Source organism: Sebastes umbrosus, chromosome 22 (assembly GCF_015220745.1).
Source record: "Sebastes umbrosus isolate fSebUmb1 chromosome 22, fSebUmb1.pri, whole genome shotgun sequence".
Lineage (NCBI taxonomy): Eukaryota > Metazoa > Chordata > Actinopteri > Perciformes > Sebastidae > Sebastes > Sebastes umbrosus.
Genome location: NC_051290.1, coordinates 19,192,536 through 19,218,037, shown reverse-complemented (window position 1 = coordinate 19,218,037; position 25,502 = coordinate 19,192,536). Strand labels below are relative to the sequence as shown.

The 25,502-nt window shown below is 39.7% G+C and overlaps 1 protein-coding gene and 3 long non-coding RNA genes across 19 annotated transcripts in view; all 4 read left to right on the top strand.

Annotated features, from left to right (window-relative positions):
• Positions 1-25,502, top strand: part of LOC119481960 (serine/threonine-protein kinase/endoribonuclease IRE1-like) — a 41,197-nt gene that overhangs the window by 9,131 nt on the left and 6,564 nt on the right. For 2 of the 16 annotated variants that reach the window (XM_037759302.1, XM_037759293.1), the window contains 4 exons: positions 2,980-3,203; positions 4,299-4,428; positions 4,511-4,611; positions 4,721-6,529. In XM_037759302.1, the coding sequence (XP_037615230.1) occupies positions 2,980-3,203; positions 4,299-4,428; positions 4,511-4,611; positions 4,721-4,940 (675 nt within the window). In that variant the 3' untranslated portion in view covers positions 4,941-6,529. Of the gene's footprint in view, positions 1-114; positions 2,603-2,730; positions 2,895-2,979; positions 3,204-4,298; positions 4,429-4,510; positions 4,612-4,720; positions 6,530-12,200; positions 12,568-12,861; positions 13,615-13,743; positions 13,908-13,992; positions 14,217-15,251; positions 15,382-15,463; positions 15,565-15,657; positions 16,524-20,526; positions 21,044-21,073; positions 21,641-21,761; positions 21,923-22,007; positions 22,229-23,226; positions 23,357-23,438; positions 23,540-23,632; positions 24,359-25,502 lie in introns of those variants that run through there. The other 14 variants (XR_005205336.1, XM_037759298.1, XM_037759299.1 and 11 more) reach the window with 14 other exon arrangements.
• Positions 16,539-17,220, top strand: LOC119481965. The gene is made up of 2 exons (XR_005205338.1): positions 16,539-16,614; positions 16,651-17,220. It is a non-coding gene; the product is annotated as an uncharacterized LOC119481965 (long non-coding RNA).
• LOC119481964 lies at positions 17,521-20,188 on the top strand. The gene is made up of 2 exons (XR_005205337.1): positions 17,521-17,835; positions 19,687-20,188. It is a non-coding gene; the product is annotated as an uncharacterized LOC119481964 (long non-coding RNA).
• Positions 24,403-25,493, top strand: LOC119481966. The gene is made up of 2 exons (XR_005205339.1): positions 24,403-24,746; positions 24,783-25,493. It is a non-coding gene; the product is annotated as an uncharacterized LOC119481966 (long non-coding RNA).

The window sequence follows — 25,502 nt, the reverse complement described above, 5'->3', positions numbered from 1 at the left end:
ATAATATTGTAAAATAATAAGTTTACTTAATTAACAGACGAACATTAATTTAGCCCTACTCTAATTCATAATCCATCCTTGTGGTTATATGATGTCATCATAATGAACATTTACTTACAAACACAATATTTCATCCTTGTACCTGCTACGACCAAAATTGATTATATATTTCACAGCTGTTCACATTCAAAGTTTAATTCTGGTTGCCGCCCTAAATGAGGAAGTTCAAAGTGTAACCCGTGTGTGAGGGCAGAGTGGCACTTTTTGTGCATTATCAAATCATCTAGAATTCAGGACCAGTGTTCACTCGACTGTATTTGTGTCCAAATTAGATATACTACTCAACCAAATGAAATCATATATAGGAGAGTTTTCAGGTTGTGTAAATTATTTTTGCATACCTGTACATGTCAGTACTTGGCTGAGGGGTTTGTGAATCACAGCCTCGGTGATAAATGTCACCTCTAGTTGTACAGTAATGTATGTAGCCATGTAGATGGTTTCTGATTTAGTTGCCGTCAGGATAGAATTATCTACCATCTGTACCCATACCCAAAAGCACTGAAAAATTACCCTTGAAAATGAAATAAACATAATGAACCTTAAATTGTAATGATAGCTTTTGGCAGCTTGTCTAATGTTTAAAATGACAACAAATATTGTAACAGTAACATCATAATTTTGTCTTTTTCACAGGTACTCTAATGCAAAGACATGATTACCTCCACACAGTTTCAATTCCCCCCAACAAAAACGCATTCTATAATACAGTGTATTATTGACAATAACACCAAGAAGCTGAAAAAATTACTAAAGGACAAAAACATCAATGAAGTTTACCCATGCAGAGTGTGTAAAGACTATATAACTCCACTGATTGCTGCTGTTGTAAATCAAAAAAGGGATATTTTTACTTTCCTACTACAAGAGGGTGCAGACCCAAACAAGGCTTCCCTAACTGGCTTTACACCTTTACATTATGTCTCACTATCAGAAGCCCCACGTCTTTTTGTGGAGAAACTGCTTGAAGCAGAAGCTGATCCAAATGGAGTGATTCCCATTCAGCGATTCACACCACTGCAAACTGCCGCCATCAATGACAGAGATGATGTCATGAAAGAGCTCATTTCTGCTGGGGCAGAGGTAACATTGTTACCTCACACTGATCCTGAACAGATTATTCACAATCAAAAAATATCTCGGATGATTCATTACTTTGCGTCAAAAGGAGATGAATTATGCTCCAAGATCAGATATTTTTTGGATTTGGAAATTGCTGTGCGAGGGGAACCACCTGACAAAGTGTTCAAAACTTTTGACAGTCACATGTTGCTGGAGGATCCTCAGACCCATCTGACCATGATCGAAATGCTCTTTACTATTATTGGGCGAGATAAAGGGAAATATAGCCAGGCAAGTATCAAATGGCTGAAGGACACTGAAAATGTGAACACGTACATTGCAGGTGCAGTCAGTCGCTTTCCAAACATCCCTGAGCGAGAAGTAACGAGGGCAATTCATAGTTTACATGCAGTTTTCTGCACAATGGAAGACATACCAAATGAGCAAGCTTTGGCTATAATCCCCCAACTACTGATCCAGCTTTGCTCAAAAGAGATACCTGATATATGGCTATGTGTTCTGCAAACACTATATGTGATCACACAGAAAACAAAAGGCACAAATGGCTGGGATCCCAACTTTATTGAGAAGTTATGCAAGACAGTTGCTCCTTTTGTAAAGGATGAACACTCCTCTGACATTAGAGTCTACACGTATGGCATATTTGCAAACTTGCTTTCAGTTGAACATGCAGCCAACATCTTTACATCTGTGGGGATAACTTCAGTGCCTGACAACATACTGACATCTGCAGATATGAAAGAGAATGACAAGCTGAAAGAAGTTCTCAGAAGACTGAAAAGTCATTTCAGCAAACCAAACTCAGAATGTGAGGATGTTGCATCCTTACCTGGATCCAAGAAAAAGAAGCAGAAGTCAGAAAAGCAAGAAGACCCAAATGATGAAGTGTACACTGATCTAACAGCGGCTCCTGTTGTGGAGTCAACTTCAAATGTGAAGCCATTCCACCTCGACACCACTATGTCATCAGTAACACACAAATGGCTACAAATCAGCAAGAGGTGGAGAGGGAAATTAGAGAAGCTTCTGAGCACTGATGAAAGTAAAGTAACCAGAATTGGCAGCATGATTTATGTGAATGATGCAGAATTCCGCATAGCGAAGGGAAGTGATGGTACTGAAGTCTTCTTGGGGCTGAGAGATGATGGCACTGAAGTTGCTATTAAGAAAATGACTAAATGCAACTATCAGGTGCTGAAGAATGAGGAAGGATTTCTACGACTTCCAGAGCTTGATCATCCATCTATTGTACGATATGTTGATGCTGCGGAGGATGAGAACTTTGGATATCTTGGTCTTCAGCTTTGTGAATACACCTTGGAAGAATACATCAGAAATAATGATGGTGGTCTCCAGATAAAGAAACTTGTCTATCAGGTTCTCGAGAGTTTAAAGGTGCTTCATTGTCAAAGTCCTCCAATTCTCCACCGGGATCTCAAACCACAGAATGTTTTGATCGGTAAGACAAGTTAAAAATATACTGAAATGAAGGAATTCACTATCTGAAATTAAGAAAGAAAAACAATATTTGAATTTATAATTATCATGCATCATTTTCAGAGTTTGTCTACCTGATTTGTCCTGCAGATGTTAACGGGAGGGCAAGATTAGCTGATTTTGGCATAAGTAGACGGTTAACCAAAGGCCAAACAACTCATCGCACAGGCAGTGCAGGAACAAAATGCTGGATGGCCAAGGAGACTTTAGCAGAAGAAGGTGACATATCATACAAGTCAAACACTGACATACAGGTGAGTTGTTCTGCTTAACAAACTTGATTGATGACTCGGTGAAAAATACTTCCTTAATTGCTAAAATGTTCTGTTCATTCTGAAGGTGGCAGGAATGCTCAGTTATTATATCCTCTCTGGAGGACACCATCCTTTTGGCGACAAATCCTATAAATGTGAGAGCAACATTCATGAAGGGAAGTACAGTTTGGACCATGTTCAAGATGTGGTGGCAAAGGATCTCATTGAGTGGATGATCAATGAAGAACCAAAGAACAGACCTAAAGTGGAGGAATGCTTGAGTCATCCCTTCTTCTGGACCTCTGAAAGGTAAGAAATGCTGATTGATTGATTATTTTTATTTTTCTGTGGGATGACATTGTTTTGTCGTTTGTTTGTTCTACTTTGGTCCAGAGTGAAATATGTCATAATGTGTAACAAATATTCATGGTTCTCAGACAATGTATCTTAATGACTGGTGATCCTCTTTCTTTTCATCTCGCCTTGGCATGAATTGACAATTTTGGTTCAGGGTGAAATGTGTTCATACCTAATGGAATTAGGATTCTGGGCACCATGGGTATCTGTGCCAAACTTCATTACCAGAGTTAGAATGATTCATCCTCTGGGGACCATGCGTATCTGTACCAAATTGCATGGCAATCTCTTTAATAGTTGCCAAGACATGTTGATAAAAAGCCGTAAATATCAAACTACTGGTGGCATTAGAGGTCAAGCCAGGGGATTACCAGAGTCAGTAGGATTCATCCTCTGGGGACCATGAATGTTGTTATTACAGACATGTCTGAACTAACCACTACCCCTCTACTTGTCCATAGACTAGCCTCTTTTGTGCAGCCGTGATGTTTAGCCCATAGAGGTCTAGGGATTATGAGAAATGCTGTTTGTTGAAGACCTCTAAAAAACAGAAATATTTGTTGTGTAGTTCACTCCATATGTCTAGAGAACGACCCAAATGATATATCATTATTCTGTTATTTATTCATGTTATAGATTTCATCTTAATCCTGTAACAGAACAAATCTCTGGGTTTAATATGGCTATCTACAAATCAAGGACAGAACTGTTAATGCTAGCCTAAATTCTGATATGCAGTAGTATCATTCAGGAACAACTCCTACACAGTATATGCCAGTCCTGAATGGGAGTTCTTCTAACCTAACCTGTTGACCATGCATAATATTTTAGCTAACGGTATGCTCATTGGCTTTGTCAGTAATGCTAGGTATAGGCATGCTAACGTTTGCAGCTTAACACATTTAAATCCATTCCTCGTAGTTTTGCGTTTGTGTTTCTGAGTATCAATCATGCACGCTGCTTTGGTATGTGAAGAAATCCAAAGCATACCAGGCCTGTCTTGACTATTTTTCAATATTTTCCATTTTCAATATAATTATTTTTCAGGAGAGTTGAATACTTGACAAAGATTGGAAACAGGAAGGAGGTGGCAAAATATCGAATGGCTGATAAGGAACTGGTTGGTTCACTGGAAGAATGTGCCAGGGATGGATCCTTCAAACAGTGGAAAAATAAGGTGACTGCAACATTACAGCTGTAACTTTTGCATTCCAATTCTTATAATTGTAATTTATGAGTAATTATTTTTGGTGTTGCAGTTTCCACCAGAGTTGGTCCAGAAGATGGATCCCAAGAACAAAGCCTACCCAGACAACACACTGGCGTTACTGCGCTTCATACGAAACCTCCATGATCACCAGTGAGTGAAAGGGATGCAGGGCCTTACAATGTATATAAAATGAAATCTTCACAATTAATAAAAACTGATACAATAATTATACACATTCATTGATTTGTTTTGTTTACAGTGCCGAGGATGCAGCCCAAGTTGATGTGATGAAGATATTTCCTGATCTCTTCGGATGTGTTTACAAGTTTGCCAAGAACCGACGGTGGAATTCAGAGACCCCCTTGAAGGAAATGTTTCAAAGAGAAGACATCAGCACCAGCTTTACCACGCTGTCCATCAGCCCTGATGAGCGTCTGGGTGTCCCAGTTCAAGAGTCTCAACCCAGAGACTTGAAGTGAAGTCAACTTCAAAAAGGATCAGGGACTTCAAAAATGACTTTAGAGTCTTATAAGCAGTCAGAGGAAAAAACAAACGCAAGCAATTCTGATGTGATAGTTTTTAATAGTTATCATGTCCAGCTGTTACGGTCTTAGAGTGACTGTTCGTTGTTGTTGTATATTGTTGTGCTGCGCTCTCCTTTGCTCTTGTTCTTTTGGTGCGCTCTGCTGTTCCTCCACACCGAGATGACGTCACGTCTGGGGATCCCCTTCAGGGCCACGCTTCCTGACGCGCCCTCAGGTGGATGCCCCAGCTTCCCGCGATTTGTGGTCCGGCCTCCGATACGTCACCGCTGTGTCTACCACTCCGCGGTCGGGGCAGAACCGGCCGTATCGTTTAAAATAGGACCGGAGATGAACGCAAAGGGTGGCTGTGATTACGCTTGATCAGTCCACCTCGTTGCTTCTGTGTGTGTGGTTGACTTTGTAATATAGAGGCATTTGTTATTTGTTGGAACTGGGCTAGAGAGAAGTGTTTTAGGTCACATATTAATGTGCTAGTTGGATAGTCTTTCCTCTGTGTAAATCACTAGTTAGAGAGGTGGCTGCCATTCGTGTGTTTTGTTTGTTAGTGTAGAGAGCAGTTAAATAGGGTTTTGTTTCTTGTTTATATTTAGTTGTTTGCCATATAACACCAGCCAAGGTTTCATAGCAAGGTTTTAGCAGCACTAGGTAACAAGACTGCACAAAAAGGAAGTCCAATATGTCTTGACATCATCAGACTTATCATAAAAGGAAAAGCACAGGTGTTACTAATAACATTAACAACGGCTCTGTATCCAAGTAAGCCATGACAGTGTGACAGTGAGCCAGCATGAACAATACCAGGACCCTGAAACTAAAGCAGCTAAATGGAATTCAGCCATCATTCATTTTATTATTTACACTTGTGCTTTTCCTGCCTTGACAACATGTCTTCTGTGAAATACGCCTGTAAGGTTTTGCAAATGTTTTGTGCATAGTAACTATTTTCCAAAGGCTAGTGAGTAGATTATAAGATGCTTTAGTATTTTTTTATTTTGTGAGATTTTATATTTTTCCTTGACCATTATCATTATAAGGAACCATTGTACTTTTATTTTGCTACATTTATCTGATGGCTTTAGTTGTGACTTACCTTGAAACATTGATATGTCATATGTAAGATATTTTTAGTTTTTATTCCTGACATATTTTTACCACTATAGTTTTTTTTTTTTATATTACAATTTATTTTATTCTTGTATATTTCTATGATATCACTTTGTTAAATTGTTGTTTTTTACACAAATAACAGAGCATGGGACAAATAGTGTTCTGAGTGATTTTAGTTTCTTGAGCTGTTTTTGATCACCCCATTGGACCTGTCCCTTTACCTGTTGTCATAGCCTCTCAGAAGTTTTACGATTTCAGAACAATTGTGAGATGAATAAAGAGGTTGGGCATATAGTCTGTTATGTGAGAATACTGAATGTGGACTTATTTTGCCTGCAGATCTTTGCACCCAATGATAAGAGCCATTTTAGACTTCTGAGTTTGTTAGTTTCAATTAAATGGAAAAGCAGAGTGTATGGCAAAAAAAAGTCTTTTAACTCGTGAAGCATGTCTGTGAGCGCACTGTAACAACTGAAGACACTCAGGTGATCAACATGGTTATCAACTCAGATCATTTCACATTTGGACTTTAGTGACTCAGAGAACAATGTTCAGAGATACTTTTGTAAGAAAATCAACTAGAATCATCAAAGTGAAAGGGGCATGTCCCGCCTTTTACTGTAGAAACCCAACCCATCTCTCCCAGCATCCTTAGCTGTATATAGGAGGAGCAAGAGAGAGAGAGAGAGGCAGAATTAGAGAAAAATCACAGTAAGTTTTGATAAACTGCAGCGGACAATCCACGTCGACATTGTAAGTTAATCTTCCTACAATCCTCTAAAGCAGTGGTTCTCAAACTGTGGTACGAGCTCTCTGTAGTGGCACGCGGAGGAATCTCTGAAATATATATTTTTAAATGAATAAGAAATAGGGCTGACCCATAACTCGTATTTTCATCGTCATCGTGATATGAACATCCGCGATGAACACATCGCAAAAGGAATCAGAACAATCATTATATTTAGGGATGGTTAACGTAACTAGGTATTAAACTGTCTAAAAGCTGCTCTCTGTCGGAGCATCAACACACAGTCAGTCTGAGAACAGCTGATCAGAGACGGCTACAACTACTCGTTACTGTAAGTTCAATACAACTTTGCAAGTGTAAAGCCAAGACACGTCATCATTACACATGTTCAACAAGCATGAACATGATGAGACTGTTAAACATGGAGGAATACAGCAGCGTTTCAGTCTGCTCTGTCTGCTGTCTCTCTGTAGACAGACACAGGTAGCTCTTCGACTAACAGCTAACTGTTAACACGTGTAAGTTATTGAGTTGAGTTGTGACTGACTTTAGTTCCCTCTAGTGAGCAGTGATCCAGTGTTCAGTGTCCGGGGAGTTTATTGTGAAGGAACAGACTGTGAGCCTCTGTGTTATTAATTTATTATCTTCATAAAGTATCATGAACCACACACCAGACAGGATAGGACAGAGGACAGGATATGACAGAGGACAGGATAGGACAGAGGATAGGATAGGACAGAGGATAGGATAGGACAGAGGATAGAGAACAGGATAGGACAGAGGATAGAGAACAGGATAGGACAGAGGACAGGATAGGACAGAGGATAGAGAACAGGATAGGACAGAGGATAGAGAACAGGATAGGACAGAGGACAGGATAGGACAGAGGATAGAGAACAGGATAGGACAGAGGATAGGATAGGACGGAGTGAGCAGGACAGAGGACAGGAGGACAGAGGGAGGAAGACAGGAGGACAGAGGGAAGAGGACAGACGCCAGGAGGACGGTGGGAGGAGGACAGGATAGGACAGAGGGAGGAGGACAGGATAGGACAGGGAGGAGGGAAGGATATGATAGAGGGAGGAGGACAGAGGGAGTACGACAGAGGACAGAGAGAGGAGGACAGGATTGGACAGAGGACAGGATAGGACAGAGGGAGGAGGACAGAGGGAGTAGGACAGAGGACATGATAGGACAGAGGGAGGAGGACAGAGGGAGGAGGAGAGAAGACAGGAGGACAGAGGGAGGAGGACAGAGGGAGGAGGACAGGAGGACAGGATAGGACAGAGGACAGGGGAAAGGATAGGATAGAGGGAGGAGGACAGAGGACAGGATAGGACAGAGGGAGGAGGACAGAAGACAGGAGGACGGAGGACAGAGGACAGGAGGACGGAGGGAGGAGGACAGAGGGAGGAGGAAAGGAGGACAGGAGGACAGAGGACAGATGGAGGAGGACAGAGGAAGGAGGACAGGAGGACAGAGGGAGGAGGACAGAGGACAGGACAGCATAGGACAGAGGGAGGAGGACAGGATATGAAAGAGGACAGGAGGACAGAGGGAGGAGGATAGCAGGACAGTGGGAGGAGGACAGAGGGAGGAGGACAGAGGGAGGAGGACAGGAGGACAGAGGGAAGAGGACAGGAGGAAGGACTGAAACTGACTGATGTCTGTGTTCTTCAGTCTTTATAAACTTCATTTAGTATTTTCATGTCAGGAATATGATTTATTTTATGAACATGTTAGATTGTTTCCAGTGAGATATTCAGGAGTTCATATGGTGACTTTAATGTTGTAAACATTACTGTTGCTGCTCTAGAAACAACATTTAGCCCAGTTATATTTTAAATACAGTATATTTATATGTATAGCTTATATACACACTTCAATATTTGTTTATTTATCGCAAGTCATATCGTCATTGTTGTATTGAACAGTGTTATTGCACATGGCAGATGTTCCTCATCTGGTGCAGGCCTAGTGTGAGAGGCTGCCCCTCAAGTAGTATGAGAGTTGTGTGGAAGAGTTTCAGTGCCAGTTCTAGTGCTCCTCTTTGTACAGCGTGGATGTGGCTGACAAAAGTCAACAATCCTGGTTTCCGGCCTGAATGAGGAAGTTCAAATTCTATAACAGTCAGTGAGGACAGGGTGTGGCACTCTTTGTGCATTAACAAGCCATATATAAAAACATTAAAAAAAAAATAGCAATAGCAATTCTACAATTGAAGACTAGTGTTCACTCTACTGTATTATTGTCCAAATTAATTTACTACTGAGCCTGAAGACAGGAGGACAGAGGGAGGAGGACAGGAGGACAGAGGGAGGAGGACAGAGGACAGGATAGGACAGAGGGAGGAGGACAGGAGGACAGAGGACAGGATAGGACAGAGGACAGGATAGGACAGAGGACAGGATAGGATAGAGGACAGAGAGAGGAGGACAGAGGACAGGATAGGATAGAGGGAGGAGGACAGAGGACAGAGGGAGGAGGACAGGATAGGACAGAGGACAGGATAGGACAGAGGGAGGAGGACAGGATAGGACAGAGGGAGGAGGACAGAGGGCAGGAGGACAGAGGACAGGATAGGACAGAGGGAAGAGGACAGGAGGAAGGATTGAAACTGACTGATGTCTGTGTTCTTCAGTCTTTATAAACTTCATTTAGTATTTTCATGTCAGGAATATGATTTATTTTATGAACATGTTAGATTGTTTCCAGTGAGATATTCAGGAGTTCATATGGTGACTTTAATGTTGTAAACATTACTGTTGCTGCTCTAGAAACAACATTTAGCCCAGTTATATTTTAAATACAGTATATTTATATGTATAGCTAATATGCACGCTTCAATATTTGTTTATTTATCGCAAGTCATATCGTCATCGCAATATTGAACAGTGTTATTGCACATGGCAGATGTTCCTCATCTGGTGCAGGCCTAGTGTGAGAGGCTGCCCCTCAAGTAGTATGAGAGTTGTGTGGAAGAGTTTCAGTGCCAGTTCTAGTGCTCCTCTTTGTACAGCGTGGATGTGGCTGACAAAAGTCAACAATAAGTAATATTCTTATTAGGAATAAATTTGCCTCGGGAGTGAACTGTGCATTGCTGAATAGGGTAGGCCTACGCTACCGTATTTTAACATCGGTCATAATGGTGATACTTGGAGAGCCAAATATTTTCTGAGGTGGTACTTGGTGAAAAAAGTTTGAGAACCACTGCTCTAATGTTTACCTTGAAAACTGTATTGTGAAATAATCTGTGTGCTCGCTTAAGAAAAGCACATTCATGTAGCTCTACTCTTATTCATAATCATTTCACAGCTGTGCACATTCAACGTTCAATTCTGGTTTACGGCCTGGATGATGAGGTTCAAATTCTATAACAGTCAGTGAGGGCAGGGTGTGGCACTCTTTGTGCATTAACAAGCCATATATAAAAACATTAAAAAAATAGCATTAGCAATTCTACAATTGAGGACTAGTGTTCACTCTACTGTATTTTTGTCCAAATTAATTTACTACTCAACCTGATGCAGATCTCAGAAAATCCAGTGAATATAGGAGAGATTTCAAGTTGCACAATGAAATTATTTTGCCTACATGTCAGTACTTGGCTGAGGGGTTTGTAAATCGCATTATTTACATGTCAATGTCCTTATTCATCCTAGTCAGTACATCAACGATCAATCTAACCTGATCTAACCTGAACTACTGTTATTCGTAATTATGTCTTCATTATCAGTGAAGATGGATATTTGATATCATCATTAATACTTTCTGAACTTACAAACACAAGATTTCATCATTGTACCTTCTTGTAAAACCACAGATTTCCTGCACAAGTGTTGAATTGTGGTTGCCAGCCTGAATGAGGAAGTTCTAAATCTTACTAGTTGGTAAGGGACAGGAATGGCACTCATAACTTTGCACAAGTGAGACCAGTTATTGTTTTCATTATAATACAGAGCAAAAAGAAAAACAAAGTGCTACAACAATATATTTGCAAGTCATCTAAAACATTATATCATTAGCATTTGCAACATTCATATATAGTCAGAGTGTCGTGTTGAGTTTTGATAGGTGTAGTTCACCCCTTGTCGACATTGCAAGTTGATTTCTGTACAATCCTCTAATATTTACCTTAAAATTGTATAATATTGTAAAATAATAAGTGTGCTTAATTAACAGAAGAACATTCATGTAGCCCTACTCTAATTCATAATCCATTCTTATGGTTATATGATGTCATCATAATGAACATTTACTTACAAACACAATATTTCATCCTTGTACCTGCTACGACCAAAAATGATTTTATATTTCACAGCTGTTCACATTCAAAGTTTAATTCTGGTTTACGGCCTGAATGAGGAAGTTCAAAGTGTAACCCGTGTGTGAGGGCAAAGTGTGGCACTTTTTGTGCATTATCAAATCATCTAGAATTCAGGACCAGTGTTCACTCGACTGTATTTGTGTCCAAATTAGATATACTACTCAACCAAATCAAATCAAATATAGGAGAGTTGTGTAAATGATTTTTGCATACCTGTACGTGTCAGTACTTGGCTGAGGGGTTTGTGAATCACAGCCTCGGTGATAAATGTCACCTCTAGTTGTACAGTAATGTATGTAGCCATGTAGATGGTTTCTGATTTAGTTGCCGTCAGGATAGAATTATCTACCATCTGTACCCATACCCAAAAGCACTGAAAAATTACCCTTGAAAATGGAATAAACTTAATGAACCTTAATTTGTAGTGATAGCTTTTGGAAGCTTGTCTAATGTTTAAAATGGCACCAAATGTTGTAACAATAACATCATGATTTTGTCTTTTCCACAGGTACTCTGAAGCAAAGAAATGGATAACTTTGAATCTTTTCTTTTAGCCAAAGTCACAGTCCCCCCAACAAAAACACATCCTATAATACAGTGTATTAATAACAAGGACACCAAGAAGCTGAAAAGATTACTCAAGGACAACAACATCAATGAAGTTTACCCAAGCAGAGAGTGTAACAACTATATAACTCCACTGATTGCTGCTGTTGTAAATCACAATAGGGATATTTTTACTTTCCTACTACAAGAGGGTGCAGACCCAAACAAGGCTTCCCAAACTGGCCTTACACCTTTACATTATGTCTCACTATCCAAAGCACCACTTCTTTTTGTGGAAGAACTGCTCGAAGCAAAAGCTGCTCCAAATGGAGGGAATCATCCAATCACACCGCTGCAAACCGCTGCCATCAAGGACAGAGAGGATGTCTTTAAAGAGCTCATTTCTGCTGGTGCACTGATAACATTGTTTCATCCGACTTTTCCTGAACATGTTATTTACAATGAAAAAATATCTCAGATGATTCATAACCTTGCATCAAAAGGAGATGAATTATGCTCCAAATCCAGATATTTTATGGATATGGAACTAGCTGTGCAATCAGGGGGACCGCCTGAAAAAGTGTTCAAAACCTTTGACAGTCACATGTTGCTGGAGGAGCCTCAGTCCCATCTGACCATGATCGAATTACTTTTTAATTCAATTTGGCCAAATACAGAAAAATACCGCCAGGGATGTATGAAATGGCTGAAAGACCCTGGAAATCTGAACTCCTACATTGCAGGTGTAGTCAGTCGCTTTCCAAACATTCCCCAGGAATATGTACTTCAGGCCATTGATAGTTTATATGCAGTTTTCTGCACAATGGAAGACATACCAAATGAGCAAGCTTTGGCTATAATCCCCCAACTACTGAACCAGCTTTACTCAAAAGAGAGACCTGATATTTGTGGAGATGTTCTGCAAATACTGTATGTGATAACACAGAAAACAAAAGGCACAAATGGCTGGGATCCCAACTTTATTGAGAAGTTATGCCAAACAGTTGCTCCTTTTGTAAAGGATGAACACTCCTCTGGCATTAGAATCTTCACATACGGCATATTTGCAAACTTGCTTTCAAATGAACATGCAGCCAACATCTTTACATCTGTGGGGATAACTTCAGTGCCTGAGGACATACTGACATCTGCAGATATGAACATAAATGACAAGCTGAAACAAGGGCTCAGACGACTGAACAATCATTTCAGCAAACCAAACTCAGAATGTGAGGATGTTGCAGCCTCACCTGGATCCAAGAAAAAGAAGGAGAAGTCCGAAAAACAAGAAGACCCAAATGATGAAGTGTGCACTGATCTAACAGCGGCTCCTGTTGTGGAGTCAACTTCAAATGTGAAGCCATTCCACTGCAACGCCACTATGTCACCAGTAACACACAAATGGCTACAAATCAGCAAGAGGTGGAGAGGGAAATTAGAGAAGCTTCAGAGCACTGATGAAAGTAAAGTAACCAGAATTGGCAGCATGATTTATGTGAATGATGCAGAATTCCGCATAGCGAAGGGAAGTGATGGTACTGAAGTCTTCTTGGGGCTGAGAAATGATGGCACTGAAGTTGCTATTAAGAAAATGACTAAATGCAACTATCAGGTGCTGAAGAATGAGGAAGGATTTCTACGACTTCCAGAGCTTGATCATCAATCTATTGTACGATATGTTGATGCTGCAGAGGATGAGAACTTTGGATATCTTGGTCTTCAGCTTTGTGAATACACCTTGGAAGAATACATCAGAAATAATGATGGTGGTCTCCTGAAAAACAATCTTGTCAAACAGGTTCTCGAAAGTTTAAAGGTGCTTCATTGTCAAAGTCCTCCAATTCTCCACCGGGATCTCAAACCACAGAATGTTTTGATCGGTAAGACAAGTTAAAAATACACTGAAATGAAGGAATTCACTATCTGAAATTAAGAAAAAAAAAACAATATTTGAATTTATAATTATCATGCATAATTTTCAGAGTTTGTCTACCTGATTTGTCCTGCAGATGTTACCGGGAGGGCAAGACTAGCTGATTTTGGCATAAGTAGACGGTTAACCAAAGGCCAAACAACTCATCGCACAGGCAGTGCAGGAACAAAATGCTGGATGGCCAAGGAGACTTTAGCAGAAGAAGGTGACATACCATACAAGTCAAACACTGACATACAGGTGAGTTTTTCTGCTTAACAAACTTGATTGATGACTTGGTGAAAAATACTTCCTTAATTGCTAAAATGTTCTGTTTATTCTGAAGGTGGCAGGGATGCTCAGTTATTATATCCTCTCTGGAGGACACCATCCTTTCGGGGACAAATCCTTTAAATGTGAGAGCAACATTCATGAAGGGAAGTACAGTTTGGACCATGTTCAAGATGTGGTGGCAAAGGATCTCATTGAGTGGATGATCAATGAAGAACCAAAGAACAGACCTAAAGTGGAGGAATGCTTGAGTCATCCCTTCTTCTGGACCTCTGAAAGGTAAGAAATGCTTCATAGATTGATAGATTGATGAATTAAAATTTAAAGTCGTTGTTACCTGATTTTTTTTCCCCTATGGGATGGCCTTGTCAGTCGTTTAGTGGGTCTACAACTTCAGTCCAGAGTGAAATATCTCAACATTTACTGGATGGAATTGTACAAAATTTGGAAGGCTACATTCATGGTTCTCAGTCAATGAATAGCCACAAGCAGGCTTGAGCCTGTTATTATATTATATCATATCATCCTGGCTGCATCCTACTGCCTCAAAGATCTCCAAAACTCCTATGTCTTTTGCATGTATTTGTGGTCTCCCTGTGATGAAGTGTACAAATTGTATGCAAACTTCCAGTCTCATCTCAAAGTCATTTATGGTGTTTCACTCAGTTGTACACACAAGAAGTAATGGAAGTGAAGTAGTGGTGTGAAGAATGACACAAGACTGAGAGTCTAACAGACATGTCTACGAGGCACAGCCACGCTTTGGGCTGAATGCTAACGTTAGCAGGCTTACATGCTCAAAAACACAATTCTAACATACTAATGTTAAGCAGGAATAACCATGTTTACTATCCTAGTTTAACATGTTAGCATGCTAACATTTGCTGTTGTGTTTCTGAGTATCAATCATGCCCGCTGCTTTGGTATGTGAAGAAATCCAAAGCATACCAGGCCTGTCTTGCCTACTTAGGCTGCATTCACACCAGATCAGGAGTTGCGACAATTGGCCGCAGGGTTGTGGCAGAGATCTGTGCAAGTCACTAAAATGGCCCATTAACTGCGACGATTAACATCTTTTGTTCCCTTATAACTGGGTTGTACTGTTGTGGATCGCCGGTTATGTACTGCGTTCGCACCGTCTGATCTGGTGTGAATGCAGCCTTAAGGTTGCTATGATTGGACAACTGCTGCTTGGAGGAGGGGTTTAGCGAATGGTCCGTTTCCATCAATAACATTTTCAATCAGTATCATGTGATACTTTTTAAAGGTTCTGTTTTGTTGCAATTCATATATCCTTAAAATAAACTTTTTCAGGAGAGTTGAATACTTGAGAAGGATTGGCAACAAGGAGGAGGTGGCAAACTGTCGAAAGGCTGACCAGGAACTGGTTTCTTCATTGGAAGAATGTGCCAGGGATGGATCCTTCAAACAGTGGAGAAATGAGGTGACTGCAACATAACAGCTGTAACTTTTGCATTCCAGTCCTAATAATTGTAATTTGTGATTAATTAATTTTGGTGTTGCAGTTTCCACCAGAGTTGGTCCAGAAGATGGATGCCAAGAAGAAAGCCTATCCAGACAACACACTGGGATTACTGCGCTTCATACGAAACCTCCATGAGCACTAGTGAGTGAAAGGGATGCAGGGCCTTACAATGTCCATAAATGGAAATCTATAATACAATAATTATACACATTAATTGATTTGTTTTGTTTGCAGTGCCGAGGATGCAGCCCAAGTTGATGTGATGAAGATATTTCCTGATCTCTTTGGATGTGTTTACAAGTTTGCCAAGACCCGACACTGGAACTCAGAGACCCCCTTGAAGGAAATGTTTCGAACAGAAGACATCAGCACCAGCTTTACAAGGCTGTCCATCAGCCCTGATGAGGGTCTTGGTGTCCCAGTTCAAGAGACTCAACCCAGTGACTTGAAGTGAAGTCGACTTCAAAAAGGATCAGGGACTTCAAAAATGACTTTAGAGTCTTATAAGCAGTCAGAGGAAAAAACAAACGCAAGCAATTCTGATGTGATAGTTTTTAATAGTCATCATGTCCAGCTGTTACGGTCTTAGAGTGACTGTTCGTTGTTGTTGTATATTGTTGTGTCTCTCCTTTGCTCTTGTTCTTTTGGTGCGCTCTGCTGTTCCTCCGCACCGAGATGACGTCACGTCTGGGGATCCCCTTCAGGGCCACGCTTCCTGACGCGCCCTCAGGTGGATGCCCCAGCTTCCCGCCATTTGTGGTCCGGCCTCCGATACGTCACCGCTGTGTCTACCACTCCGCGGTCGGGGCAGAACCGGCCGTATCGTTTAAAATAGGACCGGAGATGAACGCAAAGGGTGGCTGTGATTACGCTTGATCAGTCCACCTCGTTGCTTCTGTGTGTGTGGTTAACTTTGTAATATAGAGGCATTTGTTATTTGTTGGAACTGGGCTAGAGAGAAGTGTTTTAGGTCACATATTAATGTGCTTGGATAATCTTTCCTCTGTGTAAATCACTAGTTAGAGAGGTGGCTGACATTCGTGTGTTTTGTTTGTTAGTGTTGAGAGCAGTTAAATAGGGTTTTGTTTCTTGTTTATATTGAGTTGTTTGCCATATAACACCAGCCAAGGTTTCATAGCAAGGTTTTAGCAGCACTAGGTAACAAGACTGCACAAAAAGGAAGTCCAATATGTCTTGACATCATCAGACTTATCATAAAAGGAAAAGCACAGGTGTTACTATTAACTTTAACAATGGCTCTGTATCCAAGTAAGCCATGACAGTGTGACAGTGAGCCAGCATGAACAATACCAGGACCCTGAAACTGATGCAGCTAAATGGAATTCAGCCATCAGTCATTTTATTATTTACACTTGTGCTTTTCCTGCCGTGACAACATGTCTTCTGTGAAATACGCCTGTAAGGATTTGCAAATGTTTTGTGCATAGTAACTATTTTCCAAAGGCTAGTGAGTAGATTATAAGATACTTTAGTATTTTTTTTATTTTGTGAGATTTTATATTTTTGCTTGATCATTATCATTATAAGGAACTGTTGTACTTTTATTTTGTTACATTTATCTGATGGCTTTAGTTGTGACTTACCTTGAAACATTGAAATTTATCATATGTAAGATATTTTTAGTTTTTATTCCTGACATATTTTTACCACTATACTTTTTTTTTATATTACAATTTATTTTTTTTATTCTTGTATATTTCTATGATATCACTTCGTTAAATTGTTGTTGTTTTTTCCACAAATAACAGAGCATGGGACAAATAGTGTTTTGAGTTATTTTAGTTTCTTGAGCTGTTTTTGATCACCCCATTGGACCTGTCCCTTTACCTGTTGTCATAGCCTCTCAGAAGTTTTATTATTTCAGAACAATTGTGAGAGGAATAAAGAGGTTGGGTATATAGTCTGTTATGTGTAAATACTGAATGTTGACTTATTTTGCCTGCAGATCTTTGCAGCCAATGATAAGAGCCATTTTAGACTTCTGAGTTTGTTAGTTTCACTTAAATGGAAATGCAGAGTGTGTGGCAAAAAAAGTCTTTTAACTCGTGAAGCATGTCTGTGAGCGCACTGTAACAACTGAAGGCACTCAGGTGATCAACGTGGTTATCAACTCAGATCATTTCACATTTGGACTTTAGTGACTATAGAGTCACAGAACAATGTTCAGAGATACTTTTGTAAGAAAATCAACTAGAATCATAAAAGTGAAAGGGGCATGTCCCGCCTTTTACTGTAGCAACCCAACCCATCTCTCCCAGCATCCTTAGCTGTATATAGGAGGAGCAAGAGAGAGAGAGAGGCAGAATTACAGAGTGTCAGAGTGACGGAAAGAAATACAGAAAAAGCACAGCAAGTTTTGATATACTGCGGCGCACAATCCACGTCGACATTGTGAGTTAATCTTCCTACAATCCTCTAATGTTAACCTTAAAAACTGTATTGTAAAATAATCTGTGTTCTCGCTTAAGAAAAGCACATTCATGTAGCTCTACTCTTATTCATAATCATTTCATAGCTGTGCACATTCAACGTTCAATTCTGGTTTCCCGCCTGAATGAGGAAGTTCAAATTGTAAAACAGTCAGTGAGGACAAAGTGTGGCACTCTTATTCATAATCCATTCTTATGGTCATTCATTACGACAGTTTGATTAGTAACATATTTAGATATGTCATCCTTGTACCTACTACAACATAAAAATTATTAATAGGCATTTCATAGCTGTGCACATTCAACGTTCAATTCTGGTTTCCCGCCTGAATGAGGACGTTTAAATTCTATAACAGTCAGTGAGGGCAGGGTGTGGCACTCTTTATGCATTAACAAGCCATATGTAAAAACATTACGAAAAATAGCATTAGCAATTCTACAATTGAGGACTAGTGTTCACTCGACTGTATTTTTGTCCAAATTAATTTACTACTCAACCTGTTGCAGATCTCAGAAAATACAGTGAATATAGGAGAGATTTCAAGTTGCAGAATGAAATTATTTTGCCTACATGTCAGTACTTGGCTGAGGGGTTTGTGAATCGCATTATTTGCATGTCAATGTGCTTACTCATCCTAGTCAGTACATCAAATGATCAGTCCAACCTGATCTAACCTGAACTACTGTTATTCGTAATTATTTCTTCATTATCAGTGAAGATGGATATTTGATATCATCATTAATACTTTCTGAACTTACAAACACAAGATTTCATCATTGCACCTCCTTGTAAAACCACAGATTTCCTGCACAAGTGTTGAATTGTGGTTGCCAGCCTGAATGAGGAAGTTCTAAATCTTACTAGTTTGTAAGGGCAAGGAATGGCACTCATACCTTTGCACAAGTGAGTCCAGTTATTGTTGTCATTATAATACAGAGCAAAAAGAAAAACAAAATGCTACAACAATATATTTGCAAGTCATCTAAAACATTATATCATTAGCATTTGCAACATTCATATATAGTCAGAGAGTGTCGTGTTGAGTTTTGATAGGTGTAGTTCACCCCTTGTCGACATTGTAAGTTGATTTCTGTACAATCCTCTAATATTTACATTAAAATTGTATAATATTGTAAAATAATAAGTTTGCTTAATTAACAGACGAACATTAATTTAGCCCTACTCTAATTCATAATCCATCCTTGTGGTTATATGATGTCATCATAATGATCATTTACTTACAAACACAATATTTCATCCTTGTACCTGCTACGACCAAAATTGATTATATATTTCACAGCTGTTCACATTCAAAGTTTAATTCTGGTTGCCGCCCTAAATGAGGAAGTTCAAAGTGTAACCCGTGTGTGAGGGCAGAGTGGCACTTTTTGTGCATTATCAAATCATCTAGAATTCAGGACCAGTGTTCACTCGACTGTATTTGTGTCCAAATTAGATATACTACTCAACCAAATCAAATCAAATATAGGAGAGCTGTGTAAATTATTTTTACACACTTGTACATGTCAGTACTTGGCTGAGGGGTTTGTGAATCACAGCCTCGGTTATAAACGTCACCTCTAGTTGTACAGTAATGTATGTAGCCATGTAGATGGTTTCTGATTTAGTTGCCCTCAGGATAGAATTATCTACCATCTGTACCCATACCCAAAAGCACTGAAAAATTACCCTTGAAAATGAAATAAACATTATGAACCTTAAATTGTCATGATAGCTTTTGGCAACTTGTCTAATGTTTAAAATGGCACCAAATGTTGTAACAGTAACATCATCATTTTGTCTTTTCCACAGGTACTCTGAAGCAAAGAAATGAATACCTTTCCAATCCATCTATCCACACAATTAGAAGTCCAACTCAAAGTTCCCCCAACAAAAACGCATCCTATAATACAGTGTATTATTAACAACAACCCCGAGAAGCTCCAAAAATTATTAAACGACATCAACATCAATGAAGTTTACCCATGCAGAGAGTGTAATGACTATATTACCCCACTGATTGCTGCTGTTGTATATCACAATAGGGATATTTGTGCGTTACTTTTGCATCAGGGTGCAGACCCAAACAAGGTTTCCCAAACTAGCTTTGCACCTTTACATTATGTCTCACTATCCAAAGCACCACTTCTTTTTGTGGAGAAACTGCTTGAAGCAAAAGCTGATCCAGATGCATGGCTTCCCAATCAGCGATTCACAGCGCTGCAAACTGCCGCCATCAATGACAGAGATGATGTCATGAAAGTGCTCATTTCTGCTGGGGCACGGGTAACATTGTTATCTCTAACTGATCCTGAACATTATATTCACAATGAAAAAATATCTCAGATGATTCATAACCTTGCATCAAAAGGAGATACATTATGCTCCAAAATCAGATATTTTTTTGATATGATAATTGCTGTGCTAGGGGAACCACCTGACAAAGTGTTCAAAACCTTTGACAGTCACATGTTGCTGGAGGATCCTCGGACCCATCTGACCATGATTGAAGAACTTTTTAATATAAATGGGCCAGATGCAGAAAAATACCGCCAAGGATGTATCAAATGGCTGAAAGACAATGGAAAGCTGAACTCCTACATTGCAGGTGTAGTCAGTCGCTTTCCAAACATTACCCAGGAATGTGTAATGAAGCCAATTCTTAGTTTATATGCAGTTTTCTGCACAGTGGAAGACATACCAAATGAGCAAGCTTTGGCTATAATCCCCCAACTGCTGAACCAGCTTTGCTCAAAAGAGAGACCTGATAAATGTAAAGCTGTTCTGCAAACACTATATGTGATAACACAGAAAACAAAAGGCACAAATGGCTGGGATCCCAACTTTATTGAGAAGTTATGCAAGACAGTTGCTCCTTTTGTAAAGGATAAACACTCCTCTGCCATTAGAGTACACACGTATGGTATATTTGCAAACTTGCTTTCAGTTGAACATGCAGCCAGCATCTTTACATCTGTGGGGATAACTTCAGTGCCTGAGGACATACTGACATCTGCAGATATGAACATGAATGACAAGCTGAAAGAAGTCCTCAGACGACTGAAAAGTCATTTCAGCAAACGAAACTCAGAATGTGAGGATGTTGCAGCCTCACCTGGATCCAAGAAAAAGAAGAAAAAGAAGAAGAAAAAGAAGGAGAAGTCAGAAAAGCCGGAAGATCCAAATGATGAAGTGTGCACTGATCTAACAGCGGCTCCTGTTGTGAAGTCAACTTCAAATGTGAAACCATTCCACTGCAACACCACTACTTCATCAGTAACACACAAATGGCTACAAATCAGCAAGAGGTGGAGAGGGAAATTAGGGAAGTTTCTGAGCACTGATGAAAGTAAAGTAACCAGAATTGGCAGCATGATTTATGTGAATGATGCAGAATTCCGCATAGCGAAGGGAAGTGATGGTACTGAAGTCTTCTTGGGGCTGAGAGATGATGGCACTGAAGTTGCTATTAAGAGAATGACTAAATGCAACTATCAGGTGCTGAAGAATGAGGAAGGATTTCTACGACTTCCAGAGCTTGATCATCAATCTATTGTACGATATGTTGACATGGCGGAGGATGAGAACTTTGGATATCTTGGTCTTCAGCTTTGTGAATACACCTTGGAAGAATACATCAGAAATGATGATGGTGGTCTCCCGAAAAACAATCTCGTCAAACAGGTTCTCGAGAGTTTAAAGGTGCTTCATTGTCAAAATCCTCCAATTCTCCACCGGGATCTCAAACCACAGAATGTTTTGATCGGTAAGACAAGTTAAAAATATACTGAAATGAAGGAATTCACTATCTAAGAAAAAAAACAATATTTGAATTTATAATTATCATGCATAATTTTCAGAGTTTGTCTACCTGATTTGTCCTGCAGATGTTAACGGGAGGGCAAGACTAGCTGATTTTGGCATAAGTAGACGGTTAACCAAAGGCCAAACAACTCATCGCACAGGCAGTGCAGGAACAAAATGCTGGATGGCCAAGGAGACTTTAGCAGAAGGTGACATACCATACAAGTCAAACACTGACATACAGGTGAGTTTTTCTGCTTAACAAACTTGATTGATGACTCGGTGAAAAATACTTCCTTAACTGTTCAAATGTTCTGTTCATTCTGAAGGTGGCAGGGATGCTGATTTATTATATCCTCTCTGGAGGACAACATCCTTTCGGCAATTCCTTTGAATGTGAGTACAACATCCATAAAGGGAGGTACAGTTTGGACCATGTTCAAGATGTGGTGGCAAAGGATCTCATTGAGTGGATGATCAATGAAGAACCAAAGAACAGACCTAAAGTGGAGGAATGCTTGAGTCATCCCTTCTTCTGGACCTCTGAAAGGTAAGAAATGCTGATTGATTGATTGATTTTTTTTATTTTCTATGGGATGGCATTGTTTTGTCGTTTGTTTGTTCTACTTTGGTCCAGAGTGAAATATGCCATAATTTGGTACAAATATTCATGGTTCCCAGACAATGTATCTTAATTACTAGTGATCCTCTTTCTTTTCATCTCGCCTCGGCATGAATTGACAATTTTGGTTCAGGGTGAAATGTGTTCATACCTAATGGAATTAGGATTCTGGGCACCATGGGTATCTGTGCCAAATTTCATTACCAGAGTCAGTAGGATTCATCCTCTGAGGACCATGAATGTTGTTATTACAGACATGTCTGAACTAACCGCTACCCTTCTACTTGTCCATAGACTAGCCTCTTTTGTTGAGCCGTGATGTTTAGCCCATAGAGGTCTAGGGATTAAGGGAAATGCTGTTTGTTGAAGACCTCTAGAAAACAGAAATATTTGTTGTGTAGTTCACTCCATATGGCTAGAGAACGACCTAAATGATATATCATTATTTTGCTAATTATTCATGTTACAAATGTCATCTTAATCCTGGAACAGAACAAATCTCTGGGTTTAATATGGCTATCTACAAAGCAAGGACAGAACTGTTAATGCTAGCCTAAATTCTGATATGCAGTAGTATCATTCAGGAACAACTCCTACACAGTAGATGTCAGTCCTGAATAGGAGTTCTTCTAACCTAACCTGTGGACCATGCATAATATTTTATGGAAGTAATGCTAGGTATAGGCATGCTAACGTTTGCAGCTTACTTAACACATTTAAATCCATTCCTCATAGTTTTGTGGTTGTGTTTCTGAGTATCAATCATGCACACTGCTTTGGCATGTGAAGAAATCCAAAGCATACCAGGCCTGTCTTGACTATTTTTCAATATTTTCCATTTTCAATGAGTATCATATGAGAATGTTTTAAGGTTCTGTTTATTTTACAATTCATATATCGTGAAATAATTTTTTTTATTTTTTCAGGAGAGTTGAATACTTGAGAAGGATTGGCAACAGGGAGGAGGTGGCAAACTGTCGAAAGGCTGACCAGAAACTGATTTGTTCAATGGAAGAATGTGCCAGGGATGGATCCTTCAAACAGTGGAGAAATGAGGTGACTGCAACATAACAGCTGTAACTTTTACATTCCAGTTCTAATAATTGTAATTTATGAGTAATTATTTTTGGTGTTGCAGTTTCCACCAGAGTTGGTCCAGAAGATGGATGCCAAGAAAAAAGCCTACCCAGACAACACACTGGGATTACTGCGCTTCATACGAAACCTCCATGAGCACTAGTGAGTGAAAGGGATGCAGGGCCTTAAAATGTCCATAAATGGAAATCTATAATACAATAATTATACACATTCATTGATTTGTTTTGTTTGCAGTGCCGAGGATGCAGCCCAAGTTGATGTGATGAAGATATTTCCTGATCTCTTCGGATGTGTTTACAAGTTTGCCAAGACCCAAGGGTGGAATTCAGAGAACCCCTTGAAGGAAATGTTTCGAAGAGAAGACATCAGCACCAGCTTTACAACGCTGTCCATCAGCCCTGATGAGGGTCTTGGTGTCCCAGTTCAAGAGTCTCAACCCAGTGACTTGAAGTGAAGTCAACTTCAAAAACGATCAGGGACTTCAAAAGTGACTTTAGAGTCTTATAAGCAGTCAGAGGAAAAACAAACGCAAACAATTCTGATGTGATAGTTTTTAATAGTCATCATGTCCAGCTGTTACGGTCTTAGAGTGACTGTTCGTTGTTGTTGTATATTGTTGTGTCTCTCCTTTGCTCTTGTTCTTTTGGTGCGCTCTGCTGTTCCTCCGCACCGAGATGACGTCACGTCTGGGGATCCCCTTCAGGGCCACGCCTCCGGACGCGCCCTCAGGTGGATGCCCCAGTTTCCCGCCATTTGTGGTCCGGCCTCCGATACGTCACCGCTGTGTCTACCACTCCGCGGTCGGGGCAGAACCGGCCGAATCGTTTAAAATAGGACCGGAGATGAACGCAAAGGGTGGCTGTGATTACACTTGATCAGTCCACCTCGTTGCTTCTGTGTGTGTGGTTAACTTTGTAATATAGAGGCATTTGTTATTTGTTGGAACTGGGCTAGAGAGAAGTGTTTTAGGTCACATATTAATGTGCTGGTTGGATTATATTGAGTTGTTTGCCAGCTCAGCTGTGATTCTTATTTCTAGTTTGAAGTAGTTTTTGTTTTATTAAGTTATTGATTTCAGTGCCATTAGAAGCCCGTTCCTAAGTTACATTCTGTCAGCACTTTGTGTTCGCTTTTGTTTGCTGCATCTTGTTGGTAAATTGCCTGCAGCTTGTTTCTATCATTTTAAATTGTGCATTTAACAATAAGCGGCTACTTTACACCTGATACCATCGGCTCATGTTGGTTCCCTTACCCCTAGACCTAAATGGGACATAACACCAGCCAAGGTTTCATAGCAAGGCTTTAGCAGCACTAGGTAACAAGACTACACAAAAAGGAAGTCCAATATGTCTTGACATCATCAGACTTATCATAAAAGGAAAAGCACAGGTGTTACTATTAACTTTAACAATGGCTCTGTATCCAAGTAAGCCATGACAGTGTGACAGTGATCCAGCATGAACAATACCAGGACCCTGAAACTGATGCAGCTAAATGGAATTCAGCCATCATTCATTTTATTATTTGCACTTGTGCTTTTCCAGTTGCGACAACATGTCTTCTGTGAAATATACCTGTAAGGTTTTGCAAATGTTTTGTGCATAGTAACTATTTTCCAAAGGCTAGTGAGTAGATTATAAGATGCTTTAGTATTTTTTTATTTTGTGAGATTTTATATTTTTGCTTGATCATTATCATTATAAGGAACCATTGTACTTTTATTTTGTTGCATTTATCTGATGGCTTTAGTTGTGACTTACCTTGAAACATTGAAAGTTATCATATGTAAGATATTTTTAGTTTTTATACCTGACATATTTTTACCAATAAAGTTTTTTTTTATATTACAATTTATTTTTTTTATTCTTGTATATTTCCATGATATCACTTCGTTAAATTGTTGTTGTTTTTTCCACAAATAACAGAGCATGGGACAAATAGTGTTTTGAGTTATTTTAGTTTCTTGAGCTGTTTTTGATCACCCCATTGGACCTGTCCCTTTACCTGTTGTCATAGCCTCTCAGAAGTTTTACGATTTCAGAACAATTGTGAGAGGAATAAAGAGGTTGGGCATATAGTCTGTTCTGTGAGAATACTGAATGTG